Source organism: Electrona antarctica (genome assembly GCF_951216825.1).
Source record: "Electrona antarctica genome assembly, chromosome: 18".
NCBI lineage: Eukaryota > Metazoa > Chordata > Actinopteri > Myctophiformes > Myctophidae > Electrona > Electrona antarctica.
In genome coordinates, this window is record NC_136799.1 from 9,076,078 (window position 1) to 9,091,844 (window position 15,767).

Consider the following 15,767-nt stretch of genomic DNA (forward strand, 5'->3'; position numbering starts at 1 on the left):
TCTTCACAATGAGCAGATATTGTTTGGATGAAAGTAAATGAAGAGTTATGTTAATGCGTGTTTTATACATAGTCAAGAAGTTTTAGTAAAATGTGTGTACCTCATTCTAATTGGTCCTAAATGAATTTCGATGTGTGAGACAGTGACTATGTCAGGATATCTTGTGAACACATTTGAGATGTGGGCCCTTCCATGAAAATGTTCTGCTCGGCCTGTAACCACAATGTGGAGAGCAGTTTCGCTTACAGACTAAATTAATGTTTACCATTGTGTTACGTTTGAGGGCAAAAAGAGAGACTAACCACAAATTATGGTCAATGTCGCAGGGAGTTATTCAGGTATTTAGTTTTGCTAAATGACTGTGCTGTCTCATCCAGTCATTCTGGTCTCTCCACTAGTGAGTGATGGGGGGGGGGGGAAACCACAAACTCGTCTGGAAGAATCTCTACGCTCAACCTGCTGGTGATAGCTCGACAGTGACACCTGGTGGTTGATTATCAGGACCAACTGTACAAGACATGATTATATTTAGTAAAATGATACAAGATTGATTGCGAGATGCACCATTTGAAAAGAAATATAAATCGGAACAGCATGGATTTTCACTAGGCTAATGTTGCAGATGGTGGCAACATTTATTTATGACATTTATGGCCTCGCATTATTTTCTGCCAAGCTGAGATGCATAATAAATGAATGCCAATTAGATTTATACGTAAATCTAAAACGTCACATGTATTAATTTAGTTTTAATTTAATTTCTGATGACCACGAAATAACACCTAACAAAAACACCACAATGAATCCATGCATGCACCTACAGGACGCCAAAGCAAAATCGATAACTAATTTTGTCAGTATTTTGTTTAACCTCATTACAGTAGTTAATCCCTAACCCTTTCAAGACAAATCAACAATGGAGACAATTGTGGTTTTTGTGTTATCTCTAACAATCATTGGATTTGCAAACTGTTAGTAGTATTATGGTAAAATGAATGCCCTGTATAACAAATGAATACTCAGGGTCACAAGTCACAACAACATTGTCTTTCAAATGTAATAGGTTAGTGTCAGTTAATATGCCAATACAACTGAAATTGGAGATGGGCCTACTGTTCAGAGACACAATAAACCCAGTACACTCCAGTGACTGGTCACATACAATTTGTATGGGTTGCGACTACCTCTAACACACACACACACACACACACACACACACACACACACACACACACACACACACACACACACACACACAAAATATATATATACTTTTTTTTCTTTTTCTTTGAAAAGAAAAAAAAGAAACAAAATTAATTACAACTTTTCATCAATACAAAAAAAAATCTGCGCTGTGAGTGTGAGGCGAGCTTGACATGAAAAAGTTTGAGAACCGACTGGTGTAAATCATGGTTCCCAAACTTTTTCACGTCAAGGACCCCCAAATTGATAGTAATTGTCCCGCGGACCCCCATTTGAAAAGATATGCCAGGGACCCCCATAAGAGAACATTTTAAACCATTTGAATTTCAACAACCCTGATATGCAATAGCTGCTACGGACCCCCATTTAAAGGCATTTCTATCTCTGAGACCCCAATTTGTATTGTTAAATCAATGTTAATTTAACTCAGAGTGTACAAATGGAACCAAACACTCTGAGTCACAGACCCATAAAGGGTCCATTTGGTTCCCAATTATCATTTAGCTGGGGACCCCCTGGAACTCTCTCAAGGACCCCTAGGGATCCCCGGACCCGACTTTGAGAACCACTGGTGTAAATGTCCCTTTAAAACTCTCTCCTCCTCCTCCCACAAGTGTCAGTGTCACATCAGCGCCCCCTATCGTCCGACAGGCAGCAGTGAACTAGCTAGTACTTTCACACAGTCACACATCAACAATGAGCAGCACCTTAGCTCATCATAATAATGACCAATCTAGTGTTATTCCAGCCAACAAGCAGAGCGCTCACCGTGTTTAACTCAGCGTCGTTCACCACGAGACTACAGCTAATATAATAACGAGCCGTTCTTATCGTTTATAGCGTCGGTAAGTGCAACATTTCCTTGTGTTTGTGACCATATATTATCCCAGTTGGATTGGCTGTTAGCCACACAGCTAACGTTAGTACTAGGCCTCAGCGTCTTTTGTATTTATTATCGAGCCATGCCTTTTTTTTTGCTGCCTCCCCTCCTCCTGTGATGATCACGTTGTGTTTCACTCGCATGCACGGCACGCACACACGACTCTAAATAATGTGCACCGTGCACGCCTCTCACGAACAAACGGAGGGTAATGATATTATATTTTATTATTTGATTTGTCGAGAGAGAGAGAGAGAAGCAAATGATGCAGCGTTTTGGTGGAGAAGCTAAAGAAACTGATGTCAGTCACAGCTTCCGCAAAATGTGATGCAGCAATACGATTAGAAGAAGTGCAGAACTTGTTAAGGCAGGGCCCGAGTGTTCTTTTTTTTTCTTTTTGTGCTTTTTTTTTTTTAAAGACGAAACGACCACGTTGTAGTTTCCCCCACTCATCAGAACAATATGTCCCTGTTTTAACCTGCCACAGATTGTGCATTGTTGCAATTCTGTCTTCCAGTCTTGGTGCAAAGAGGATGCATCTTTTGTTTTTGTTGTTGTGCAACGCGCGCGTGCGTGTGTGTGTGTGTGTGTGTGTCCACATGATTTTGCTCTCCTGGATATTACTTAACAGCTGAATGTTAGCCAACCGACGCCCATTCTTATACACAACGTCAATGTAATGTAATTATTTCCCCAAACCCCCCCCCCCCCCCCCCCCCCTAGATTTGTAGATTCACACAAATCAGAGGCGTTCATTACTGACCCAAGTATGTTTAGGGGATTGCATTAATTGGTGCATTGCTCTCAGCTTTAGTGGCAGGAGAAAACATACGTTTACACATTGCCAAAGCAAGTGTCAACTCAAAATATAATAAAAACAAGTTGAAAATGGGGAAAGTGACTGTATATATACAGTTGGAGTATTTAGTAAACAGCTATATCACATTGCATCGCTATATAGATGTTCACATAAACAGTATATGTACTACACTACATGACTATACAGCACATGAGAACAATATAGAGTCATGTATAAAAAGTAGAACGTAACGTTTAAAATTGGAAACGGGATGTTTCAGTTTTGGACGTATAGTAACTTAATGTAGGCGTTTACTTTTCCTGTGTCACTGCCAGCACGGACAGCTCCTGTACAGTTGCAGTAATGTCCTCATGCTCTGCCACAGAAACACCGACATGAAACCCAAACATTTACTACCAATGTTTACTACCTTCAGCTGCATTTTCCTGCATACGGGAAAGGAAAGGGTCCGTTGCACAGACCAGTTAGAAATATAACAATAATATTGCACTGGTGTGTATTGCACACTCAATGAACCCTGAGGCAGTAGCATAGCTGAAAGGGACAACGTCACTTTTAATCAGACCATTGAATGCTCTCAGTATAGACGTCTACTGACCTACCAAGAACCAACTAACCCGAACACTAAATCCAACCCTAACCTCAGTCTTAACCGGCCACGTAAGTCCCCTAACCTCATATCAGTCTTAACCGCCCACGTAAGTCCCCTAACCTCATATCAGTCTTAACCGGCCACATACGTAAGTCCCCTAACCTCATATCAGTCTTAAACCGGCCACATACGTAAGTCCCCTAACCTCATATCAGTCTTAACCGGCCACGTACGTAAGTCCCCTAACCTCATATCAGTCTTAATGTCTTAATGTCTATTGAGAACGAGCTATTAGAGCTAATACAATAAAAATAAATGTGCATCAAGAAAAGGAAACTTGAATCAAATACAATTTTGCAAGTATAATCAGTGCATTGATCAAATCATGTTCAAACGTGTAGTCTGTCTAAACGTGTAGTTCCCAACTTTTCTATTACCACAGACCGGCGGCTGACAGTTCATAAAAGACAGTTGACTGGCCTCAAATAGCCTACCCGCTGTTATATTATTATATCACAACAATGTTATATCATTGTCATTGACCATATAATATCATTGATCCTGGTGATGCACTAATATAGATTCACGGTCAGGAAAACCACGTACCAGTGGTTGGGAACCTCTGGTCTACACTACAGCATGAGAGGACGGGGCTTGCACTTGAAAATGCCTATAATCGAATCGTAACCTTCAGTTAAAAGAAGAACTTCCCAGTGACACATTTCAGTGAAGGTGTTGAGGGTGTCTTACTGTCTTTTGTTAAGCAGTATCGGTCGCCTAATCACCTCCACAACACCCTTAAACAGAAATTTACATGCAGTGAGTTTGGAGTGGTTTCTGTGGGGAGGTGATTTGATCCATCTATCGTTAAGCAGAGTGATCACGTCGGGGCTTTCGGTCAGTCTTTCAGGCCAGGGCAGGCAAGAGCTCACTTGCCTCTATACGGTGGCAGGCTACGTTTCTGCCCCGAAGGTCCTTGGAGCCCACTTTTGAGAACCAGAACCACGGTCCTATAGTGCGTGTGATCAAGGTTCAAATCTGACACGTCTTGCTTGTCTCTCTATTTCCTTGGTTTCTTGTCTTATCTACAGTACACTGACCCATCTAAAATGGTAAACATCTAGTGTGTGTGGGTGCGTGCTCTGCTCTCACATGTGTGTATTTATGTATATTCCTTAATCAAGTTGTATGTGCTCTGACCTCTCAGTTGTAAACAGCCGATATCAAAAGGGAGAATCCGAAACAAGACAGGAGACATTGAGTGGCGGACGTGTCTGCGATGGCCGGAGGTCGGAGAGGAGCGAACCGAACCACATACTGCCGGTCCCCGCTGAGCAGTGAGCCCGGCTCGGTGAGCAACGGCAACCACGCCACCAGCTCCCCCGTCACTGGGGTGCGATCTCGCACAAGGTGAGGGCCAGGTGTCCTACTGTCCTTAATGTATATTGATTGATTGAGTGATTTATGGAATACTTTATTAGACAGAAGAAATGTAAACGGCACGGAGGTACAGTAAGACATTTACGCTAAAGGATAACACAAAAAAGTATGTGTTCAATTCATCAACATAGAATGTTAATGCATTAATACATATCAACAATCACGAGCAACTAAATGTACAAAGGAAAAAACGGCAGCAGTGAATGACACACCTCCTCCTATCGGAATGCTTTGTCATCGTACTGTGTGGACGTGTGGCTGGAAAGATGCTTTGCCACTTGGGGAGGGACGGTAGATTTTTGCACTGCATTCACTCGCCTGTGTCATTGCATCTGCTGTGTGCGGTGCACTGTTTGAATTCAAATTATTACGTTATATTGCTTACGTTGTAGTGTAGTACAGCCTGGAGCATATTATGCTCAAGACTGAAGCAATACAACAGAATCATTTGAATGAACATATATGTTCGTGCTAAATGCATGTATTCCTTCGTCTTTACATGTCTTGAGATTTCTGCTTTACTTGCATTTGAAAGGCTAGTTTTTCAAGTGGAAGGTAGAAAATATAACTAGGTTGCCACGGTGTACTTTCTGGTCCAATATTAATCATACGTTGGAAAAAGGTTGAGCCTGCACACCAAGCATGTCAAAGGCATCTTTAGTTTTCTAAAAAAGTTGTCGAGTCTTACATATATCAACCCTAACCTTCGGCTTATGTCTATTGAGAACGAGCTAATACAATAATAAATAAATGTGAATCAAATACAAAATTTCAAGTATAATCAGTGCATTGATCAAATCATGTTCAAACGTGTAGTCTACTGTCTAAACGTGTAGTTCCCAACCTTTCTATTACCACAGACCGGCATGGCTGTGGGGTGGGCGGGGCGTCGCGGTCACGCATCATCTTACCAAAACACGGAAGACATAGAATGGGCAATAACATACATCCCTGTGGATATTAATCTATACAATTATACTTAACCACTTTCAACCGGCACGTCATTATAGGCGCCAAGAAAGCTCACAGTGCGTTGCATCGTGAGCTTTTAGACTGGCTATTTTTGAGGGGCGCTAGCCCCTCCTATGCCCAGCTTTCCGGGTTTGTGTAAACACAAACAAAGATAACAGTGAAGACGGAAAAGTGAGGACGCAAATTGTGATTGGCCAGAATGAGATGATGTATGATGATAAGAGCGCCCCTCACTTCACACAGGTGTGATTTTTGAAATGGTCCTTAAGTGTTTTAAACACTTGTCATATGACCCTTTTGCCACACTTCCAATTCTGTTTCACTGTTATCACTGTCCGGTCCATGATATCTTTATGGTAGCTCACGGTAGTGCTGCACAAATTAATGACTCGAAAAAAGATGGAGATCTACATTCAGACACCTATGCGATCTAATCTCTAAATTTGAGCAAGAATCGTGCAGCACTAGTTCGCCGTCCAATTGATTTTAGTTACTGAGAAAACGGTAACTAAAAACGCACTCTGCTACAGTCAGGTAAAAAAGCCTTTATTTAAGTGGCATGGCGAAGAGCATTAAAACAAACGACCTACGCGTTTCGGCGGTAACAGCCTTCGTCAGGGTCCCATGTCTTATGTTTTTGCTACAAGAGAGACTTTAAGAGAGGTTTAAGTCAAGCACTTTGATGTCTGTTTAACCCATTTTGACCTGAGATCAGATTCTAAAAATGTCTTATAAATCCTTACAGTTTTCTGAAAAAGCTATGTTTCTATGTCAGTCGTTCTTTGATTTTTAAAAAATAGCAGACCTACAAGCTCGTAGGGCGCCACTCGGTGGCGCGCTATGAGCTTGTAGATCTGCTATTTTTCAATAGCTAAAGCATAACATAATGCTAACACCAAAAGAGGTTCCCGCCCAAAATGAGTTAAAGCCACAGTAGTTGGCTCCAGGTGCCACCTTTTGAAAGTAGTAATGTTCAGCAACTACAGACTAAAGACAATACATTATTTCATGGAGAAAAAAAAAACAGAGAATCGTGATCTCAATTCTTGTGGAGGAAGATCGAGATTCACGTTTGAGCAGAAGAAATCGTGCAGCACTAGGTTATGCCTCACAAGCTTGTTATGCTTTACGTTGCAGGAACGGCTCTGGAACGGGCATCTCCAGCCCCCCGCTGGCCACCCAGACCGTGGTGCCTCTCAAGCACTGCAAGATCCCCGAGCTGTCCGTGGACCGCAACGTGCTCTTCGAGCTGCACCTGTTCTTCTGCCACCTCATAGCGCTGTTCGTGCACTACGTCAACATCTACAAGACAGTGTGGTGGTATCCACCGTCGCACCCCCCCTCGCACACATCTCTGGTAAGTACCGCGGCGCCGTGGCTCCATGGCATGATTGAACTCATCGACCGCGGCCCTTATCTCTTCTTATCATACTTGTTTATGTCGACCCTTTGTGAAGTTACTGTATGTATTTTATTTTATTTTTTTTGTCGGGTATGTTTTTCTGTCAATGATTTCTTGATAGCTGTTGTGATTGATCACATTGTGTCGGTTTAAATGTCTTTTGGAGGTCTCTCTGTGCACGTTTCTTTGCGTTTTAGTTGACGGAACAATTGGAAGAAGATGCGGTCATTTGCACTATTGATCGATGTTGTATTGTATTTACTGACTGAAGGGTTTCGTGTTATCATTCCAGAACTTTCACCTCATTGACTATAATATGCTGATATTTACCGTCATCATATTGGCACGGAGGTTGATTGCAGCAGTTGTTAAAGAGGTAGGAACACCTTTCTCACGGCCTTTACATTTTTATTTAATTTCCATTATCGTCAGCGTTTCTCCTATGTTCATTTGGTCTTCATTGTGTGCAAATGATAATGCAGTTGCCTGTGCAATTTTTCCATCATGACATAATTTCCACCATTTGTCATCATGATACATCTGGACCTAATAAGAGCCAGTTTGATTCGGCTGCAGGTAATGGAGCTGACTCTATAAATAGGTCTTGGAACAAGCAGTTTCATAGCCCAAAATACCCTCCCACCCCACCACCGCTACCAAAACTATCTGAAGGAAACGGACTAAGTGCTCTGCTTTTGAAACATTTCACCCATGTGCTTAGCTATCTGGCTTTGTTTATCTGTTTTTGAGTGGTGCAACCAACCACTCCTATAGACCGCTATGTGTGTGGCTGTGTCCGTCCCTGGCTGTGTCCGAGCACGAAAATAGCGTTATAGCGTTTGCTCACCACCAAGTGTCACTAACACACAGAGACACATAGGCCAGGGAAGAGCGCTAGTACAGTACAGTACAGTACAGTACAGTACAGTACAGTACAGTACAGTACAGCACAGCACAGCACAGCACAGCACAAGTACAGTACAGCACCACTTACTTCAGATGGGTCTGATGTTTTTTCTTCCTCCCCTCCAGGCGTCTCAGAGTGGGAAGCTGTCGTTCCCTCACTCCATCTTTTTAGTAATGGCACGCTTTGCCGTGCTGACGCTGACCGGTTGGAGTCTGTGTCGCTCTCTCATCTACCTGTTCAGGACATACTCTGTGCTGAGCCTGCTCTTCCTCTGTTACCCGTAAGTATAATGAGCCAGACACCATGCCACTCATGCGGCGTTCACATGGGCTCAGGCAGGTGCTGGACGGCAAACCGGAAGTCATTTTAATTTAGTGGACGGGGAGCAGGACGGTAAACGGGATGCAATGGGCACGGCAGACCGCCGGGCAGAATCGGTCACGATAACGGCAGAGTCTGCCGTTATCGTCACCGATTCTGCCCGGCAGACGGCATTTCCGTTCAAAGTTACATCTTTATTATATTATATCTTTTTAGCGTAGTACCGGACGAAATCTAGAATGGGATGTTGCGACGCTCCATATCGCGAGACAAATCTCAGCATTTTGCCGTCCTGCCGTTCCGTCAGATTTTTATATTTTTTATTTATTTTATGGTGCCGTGCTGTCCAGCAGGTGGTGTCGTCTGCCTATGCTTGCCGGAGCCCATGTGAATGCAGCATAACAGCTCTGAAGCTTGTAGGGTTTTAGTTTTACTTACAATTTGGGCTTACAATGATTATGGAAACGAGCAAAGTTATATAAAACATTGTGCCACATTCACTTCAACAATAATACTCAGGTTTTATCTTGTGTTTATAAATCAGTGTGTGCTTGTGTAGTCAATCAAGTCTTGCTTCTACAATGTTCAAATACTACAGTGAGTCTGAAAGTACACCTATTTTGAAGTTACAAACGGAAGCTGTCATCTGTTTTTCTTTTCTGTTCATGTAAAGGTTCTAAAATATATTTCTGAACTGGCTTATTAAAGATTGTTTGAGAATCGCATAAATATTCTAAACGCAGCAGTGCACCTAAAAGCCCAAACTCACTCTGTTAGGCTGTGGCATGTTTAGTTCAGCTCCTGCCAAGATGACACAGGGAGAGCCTTTTGGTCAACATGAAAGGTCAAACCGATTCAGCCGTTTGGAAACACTGCTTCCAGAGAGTCCAACAAATAAATACTGTGGAAGGTTCATTACAGTCCTGTGTGCACCACCAGGAAATACAACAGATTTTTTAAAAGACAGTTAAAGAGCAAAAACCATTGTAATTATGATTGATGTCATAATCAAGCAGCCCTAGGTGGGGTGCTTGTCATACTGATTTCCATTCATCCATGATCCATAAATCCAATTGTACATACATTCACCCATGATGAACCTTTATTTATTATGCACTCACAATTGTCATACTATGCACTTTATGCTCCTCTCCTCTCTATCCTTTTTAACTGCAATGATGAGCCTGCACAACCACGTTATTCAGCCACCTTACTTGTAATGTGTTGTGACAATATAGATTGATTCTCATTCTCTGATTCTATATTAGGTAGAGCTCATGTTTTCCCCCAAAGAGCAACACTGCTAAGTTATGAGAACAATGGCTCATTGGCCATTTTCATACCATGGTCATTTTGCTCTTACGTCTCACTCGAGGACGGGGTTCCATCCTACCCCGAGTGTGTTGTATTATGCCGTGTGACTATGGTAAATCGCTGGTAATCAGAAGCCGTCGCTGTCTCTTCTGAAGTTCAGCTTGCTCATTTGAACCTGGATGTACAGTACACCTTCTCTTCAAAATAACACATAGGCAGTCCTGAAACCCCAATGTCTCTTGTGCGATGTCGCCCACAGATTTGGAATGTACATTCCCTTTTTTCGCCTGAGCTGCGACTTCCGCCGCGCAGGCCCTCTCTCGCCCATCGCCAGCATCGGCTCCAAGGAGATGGGAGGCGTGGGCCGCGGCCGGGACTACCTGACGGTGCTCAAGGAGACGTGGAAGCAGCACACCAGCCAGCTGTACGGCGTCCAGGCCATGCCCACGCACGCCTGCTGCCTCTCGCCGGACCTCATCCGCAAGGAGGTGGAGTACCTGAAGATGGACTTCAACTGGAGGATGAAGGAGGTGCTGGTCAGCTCCATGCTCAGTGCTTACTACGTGGCCTTTGTACCCGTCTGGTTTGTCAAGGTGAGAAGCTTTTTTCTTTTTCTTTTTTTTCTTCACAATTCAGTTGTTTAGAATCATACATGGGCAACTCGCAGCCCCTCACTTAATGCCTAGCACCTCCATTGGTGCTGAGCCAAAACTGTATAAACATTAAACAATAAAAAGGAAAGCAGGGGCTCGCAACTCACTTTAAGATCCTCCAAACTACTTAATTTACTTACTTCTTACTTATGCTCTTCGCCCCCAATGGGGCATAAGGCATCGATAATGTTCCTCCACCTATCACGGTCCTTGGCAACCAGTTGCCAAGGACCGATACAAAAGTATCAAGTAAGTATCAAGTATCATACTTGACCAAGACCGTGAGATCGAAACGTCGTATTTTATGCCTGTCTGTCGTTAAATAAAGTTTGGAGCATCTTAAAGTGAGTTGCGAGCCCCTGCTTTCCTTTTTTTGTCTTTTTTTTTGGTTCAATGTATTTTTATTTGAGTTCATAAAGTTAATAAAAGTATAACTAAATGCATTTGAAATTTAATAAAACATTTTCTTTTCAGTATTCACATTCCAAAATAGCAGATCTACAAGCTCAAAACACGTCGCAGTGCCGTGACACGCGTTTTGGGCTTGTAGATCTGCTTGTAGATCTGCATTGTATGTATCTGTAGTTTGTTAGGTTTTTTCACTTTGATAAATCACTATAAAGTAGGCCAATAAATTAAATTACACACTACATCTACACAATAGTTAGGATAATATGAAAATAGGGGCAGTCCCGCAGACTGTCTTGAGTGTCTTCAATTCAAAACCTTTTATTCAACGTTTCGATCGCTCGGACCTACAGTACATCAGGCATGCAGCAATAAAAGCATTGTCAGATGCAAGTGAAGACGGTGTGCGGGACTCAAGAAGACCAGTTCTTTGCTCCGACGCACCTGTCCTTATTCTTGTGCATTCTTGTGCATAATCCTAGTTTCTTCAAAACTAGTATTCATTTGGACTTGACATGACAGAAGTAGCTAGGAATGATTCTCGGAGTACTCAACCGACCGAATGCCTTACTACACCAGGCTTATAAAACGGACATTCTTTGGACCACAGTATCTTTTATCGGCCTTTATTATCGTTTTGCTGCTTCTGAACCCTCACTATCGTGGCAGCGGTGGCCGAACGGTTTGCGGAGCGGTCTTGATACCGAAAGGTCGCCAGTTCGTATCCCCGGACCGGCACGTTACAATTACCACCGCTGAAGTGCCCTTGAGCAGGGCCTGGCTGTAAACAAGTATCTGATGCTTAGTCCAGTTACCCTGGGTAAATATAGTAACTTTGCTTTGTCCCCCCCCCCTCCTGCAGAGCACACAGTACGTGGATAAACGCTGGTCCTGTGAGCTCTTCATCCTGGTGTCGGTCAGTACCTCCATCATCCTGATGAGACACCTGCTCCCGCCGCGCTACTGTGACCTACTGCACAAGGCTGCAGCACACCTGGGCTGCTGGCAGAAAGTCGACCCGTCACTCTGCTCCAATGTCCTGCAGCACATGTACGTTGTACGGGGGGGGGTCCGGTCCGGGACCGCCAGGGGGTCCTCGGAGTCAATACAGGGGGTCCGGGACCGCTAGGGGGTCCTCGGGAGTCAATACAGGGGGTCCGGGACCCCTAGGGGGTCCTCGGCAGTCAATACAGGGGGTCTGGGACCGCTAGGGGGGTCCTCAGAGTTACACAGGGAGGCCGCCAAATAATTGTGTGATAGGATTTCCGCACAGTGAGGGGGAGTCTCTTGATTTACAAGCTCTCTCTCTCTCTCTCTGCCTCAGGGGAAATCACTTGCTTTGCAGAAACAGCTGACTGGACTAAGAACTGTAATTGCTTAACCACTTAAGCTCTGTTTTATACCGTGTCGTACAACTGCGTAGCACAGGGAAAATGGCTGATTGACAAGCGAACATTTTAAACTTATGTCTTTTGCTTCTGGCGGTCCCTGGAACAAAATATTGGGGGTCGGTGGCCAAATACATATAATTTTGGGGGTCCTTGACATGAAAAGCTTTCAGCAACACTGATATAGCAACATAATATGTTGCTATATCGTTGTCTAAAAATGTCTTCTAAAAATGTTACATTTTAGAAGACATTTTTAGAATCAGCCTAAAGTCTTACTGGGTTGAACATCTTTTATTTGGGCCAAAGTGACTACAAATGGCATTCTCTCTCTCTCTCTCTCTCCCCACGCAGATGGACAGAAGAATACATGTGGCCCCAGGGTGTCCTGGTTAAACATAATAAGAATGTCTACAAAGCTATGGGCCACTACAACGTGGCAGTGCCCTCAGACGTGTCCCACTATCGCTTCTATGTGAGTACACACAGTCCATTTGGGCTTCTATGTGAGTACACACAGTCCATTTGGGCTTCTATGTGAGTACACACAGTCCATTTGGGCTTCTATGTGAGTACAAGGTCCATTTGGGCTTCTATGTGAGTACACAAAGTCCATTTGGGCTTCTATGTGAGTACACACAGTCCATTTGGGCTTCTATGTGAGTACACAAAGTCCATTTGGGCTTCTATGTGAGTACACACAGTCCATTTGGGCTTCTATGTGAGTACACACAGTCCATTTGGGCTTCTATGTGAGTACACACAGTCCATTTGGGCTTCTATGTGAGTACACACAGTCCATTTGGGCTTCTATGTGAGTACACACAGTCCATTTGGGCTTCTATGAGAGTACACACAGTCCATTTGGGCTTCTATGAGAGTACACACAGTCCATTTGGGCTTCTATGTGAGTACACACAGTCCATTTGGGCTTCTATGTGAGTACACACAGTCCATTTGGGCTGGCCACAATAAATCACTCCAAAGGCCCACTGTGAACATGGCATTCAATTGTAATCCCATTGCCGGGAAGCAAGCCCCGTTTTAACCCATTTTGACCTGAGATCAGATTCTAAAAATGTCTTCTACATCCTGACAGTTTTCTGAAAAAGCTATGTTTCTGTGTCAGTCGTTCTTCGATTTTTCAAAAATAGCAGACACACAAGCTTGTAGCGCGCCACTCGGTGGCGCGCTATGAGCTTGTAGATCTGCTATTTTTCAATAGCTAAAGCATAACATAATGCTAACACCAAAAGGGGTTCCCGCCCAAAATGGGTTAATAACCAGTGTCTGCATTGCATGTTTATTTTACTTGGTTCTTAAAGACGTGTGATCGTTTTGAAGTGTTACAAAAACATTTTTAAACGGCAGATATAGTTTTTATAGCGCTTCATCACCAGCAGATGAAGACTATGTACTGGTCACGGCTCACGTTACCGAGACGAGAGACCGAGATTGTGTTTCAAAATAAAGATAAGAATCTTTTCATTGATCCCTGTGGTGAAATTCAGGCGTCAAAAACAAAACAAATAAAACAAATGGACTTCCACACTACACATCTGCACTTGGTCTGACTTATGTGTTTAATTATGTTTCATTAATAAATATAAGATATATTTGAATGAATAGACATGGCCTATGAATAGTTAATATCACACTGGATATATGCACAGTGACAGCCAGCCTTCAACAGTGAATATCTGGAGAATATCAACAGCAAAGAATAAACTGTGTATATATATATATATATATATATATATATAGTCTGTCAACAATGAAACGGTTAACGGTAGTTGTCAACAGGCATCTGTCATGGTTCTGTAGTGTACATCACTGTAGTCACTCTACACAAAAAGATTTTCCTGAAAATAGCCGATCTACAGGTTTACAACGCGTCGCATGCTTTTTTTGCAATAGCATAGCGCCACTAGAATTCAAGGTGGAAGAAGTTATAATTGTTGACTGAGGACTTTAATTTTTGACGGTGAATCTCTCTCTCTCTCTCATTTCCCATCCTTCAGTTCTTCTTCAACAAGCCTTTACGAATACTGAACATCCTCATCATTCTGGAGGGGGCCATGATATTCTACCAGCTCTACTCGTTGATATGCTCCGAAAAGTGGCATCAGACGATATCGCTGGCGTTGATCCTCTTCAGCAACTACTACGCTTTCTTCAAGCTCTTAAGAGACAGAATAGTCCTAGGGAAGGCTTATTCATATACAAACAGCTCAACTGACCAGAAGGTCAGTTAAAGTCCTAAGTTATTGTCGGCCAAATTCACCATGGAACAAGAAAACGTGCATGAGAGCTTTGTATTTTTTCTACAACTGCATTTTTGTCTCACCGTTGTTTTTTTGTTCTGATCTGCCATAATAAAGAAACATATTTTTGTATTACTTTAAATGTTTGCTTCTCTTGTACAGTATATCACATACCGTACGTAGCTCTAACATCCAGGATAGTCTGTCCTGACCACAAATAGGCCCTTTTTTTGCCCCAGTGGCAGTGAGTAGACCAGCAGGAGAGCGAGAAGGAGAGGCAGCGGGCCTCCTCGGGGCTGGATTCAAACCCAGGCTGCTTGCAGGAAGGACTGAGCCTTGATGTCGCCGTCGGGTGGATACGATGCATGTCCAAAACCGTTACTGTTCAGGAAACGGAAAAAGAGCCTGTGTTCAGAATGCATCCGACCAATGTAGATAAGCCCACAGACAGACTTGTCTGGTGATCTAAAATAGATGATCTACAAGCTTACAACACGTTGCATCGTGGCGGCAAATGTAGGTCATTCATTTACGAAAATCTGGAGCTAGGTTTCTGCCCGACATCAACAATATGAATATGATATGCGGTCTACCAGGTGAGCTATCAAGGTACGTTCCTGTCTCATCCATTTGTTATTTCCAAACTGCATATATTATCACTAATGTCTTATTGTTGAGTCTCTCATGTACATTGTTGTGTCATGACCTTGGTGAATTACTGGAACATGTCATCTATACTGTATCCTCGTCAGATGGTAAGACTGCTTTCATGCGATCACTGATGTGGTCAATATCATAAATTACTTTAAGAAACGTCAAAAAACGCAGAGGGAACTAATAATTTGGCTCTAAATGCGTCAATTGAAAATAAATTAAACGGATCAATGATGTCTATAACATATCCAAGCAATAGATCGTTGACATCTTTATTTTCTTTTTTTATGTGTTGACAAATGTTGGGAACATCAATATTTTATTTGAGGTTTGACACCAATTGATTTTCCATGAACAATAGGGCATTCTAATGACATCCACAAGCTTTGGTCACATGTAAATCAGTCTCGGAGCAGACGTGAGAACGGGCGGACCTCCCGCAAAATTCACAAGACAGAAAAAGACGAATGAATCAAACTACTAACGTGGGAAGTTGCGTAAATTCCTTTACGTTCAAAAATATCAATGTAAACGGCTTGTAGTGAATCT

General features: G+C 42.9%; 1 protein-coding gene across 1 annotated transcript; it reads left to right on the plus strand.

The window, feature by feature from the left end:
• Positions 1 to 1,834: 1,834 nt before the first annotated feature.
• Positions 1,835 to 14,706, plus strand: tmem39b (transmembrane protein 39B). The gene is made up of 9 exons (XM_079527282.1): positions 1,835 to 2,048; positions 4,703 to 4,905; positions 7,045 to 7,264; positions 7,602 to 7,685; positions 8,342 to 8,496; positions 10,111 to 10,444; positions 11,775 to 11,962; positions 12,655 to 12,775; positions 14,322 to 14,706. The coding sequence occupies exons 2-9, from the start codon at positions 4,775 to 4,777 to the stop codon at positions 14,553 to 14,555; spliced, it is 1,467 nt and encodes a 488-aa protein (XP_079383408.1). The 5' UTR covers positions 1,835 to 2,048; positions 4,703 to 4,774; the 3' UTR covers positions 14,556 to 14,706.
• The last annotated feature ends 1,061 nt before the right edge of the window (positions 14,707 to 15,767 follow it).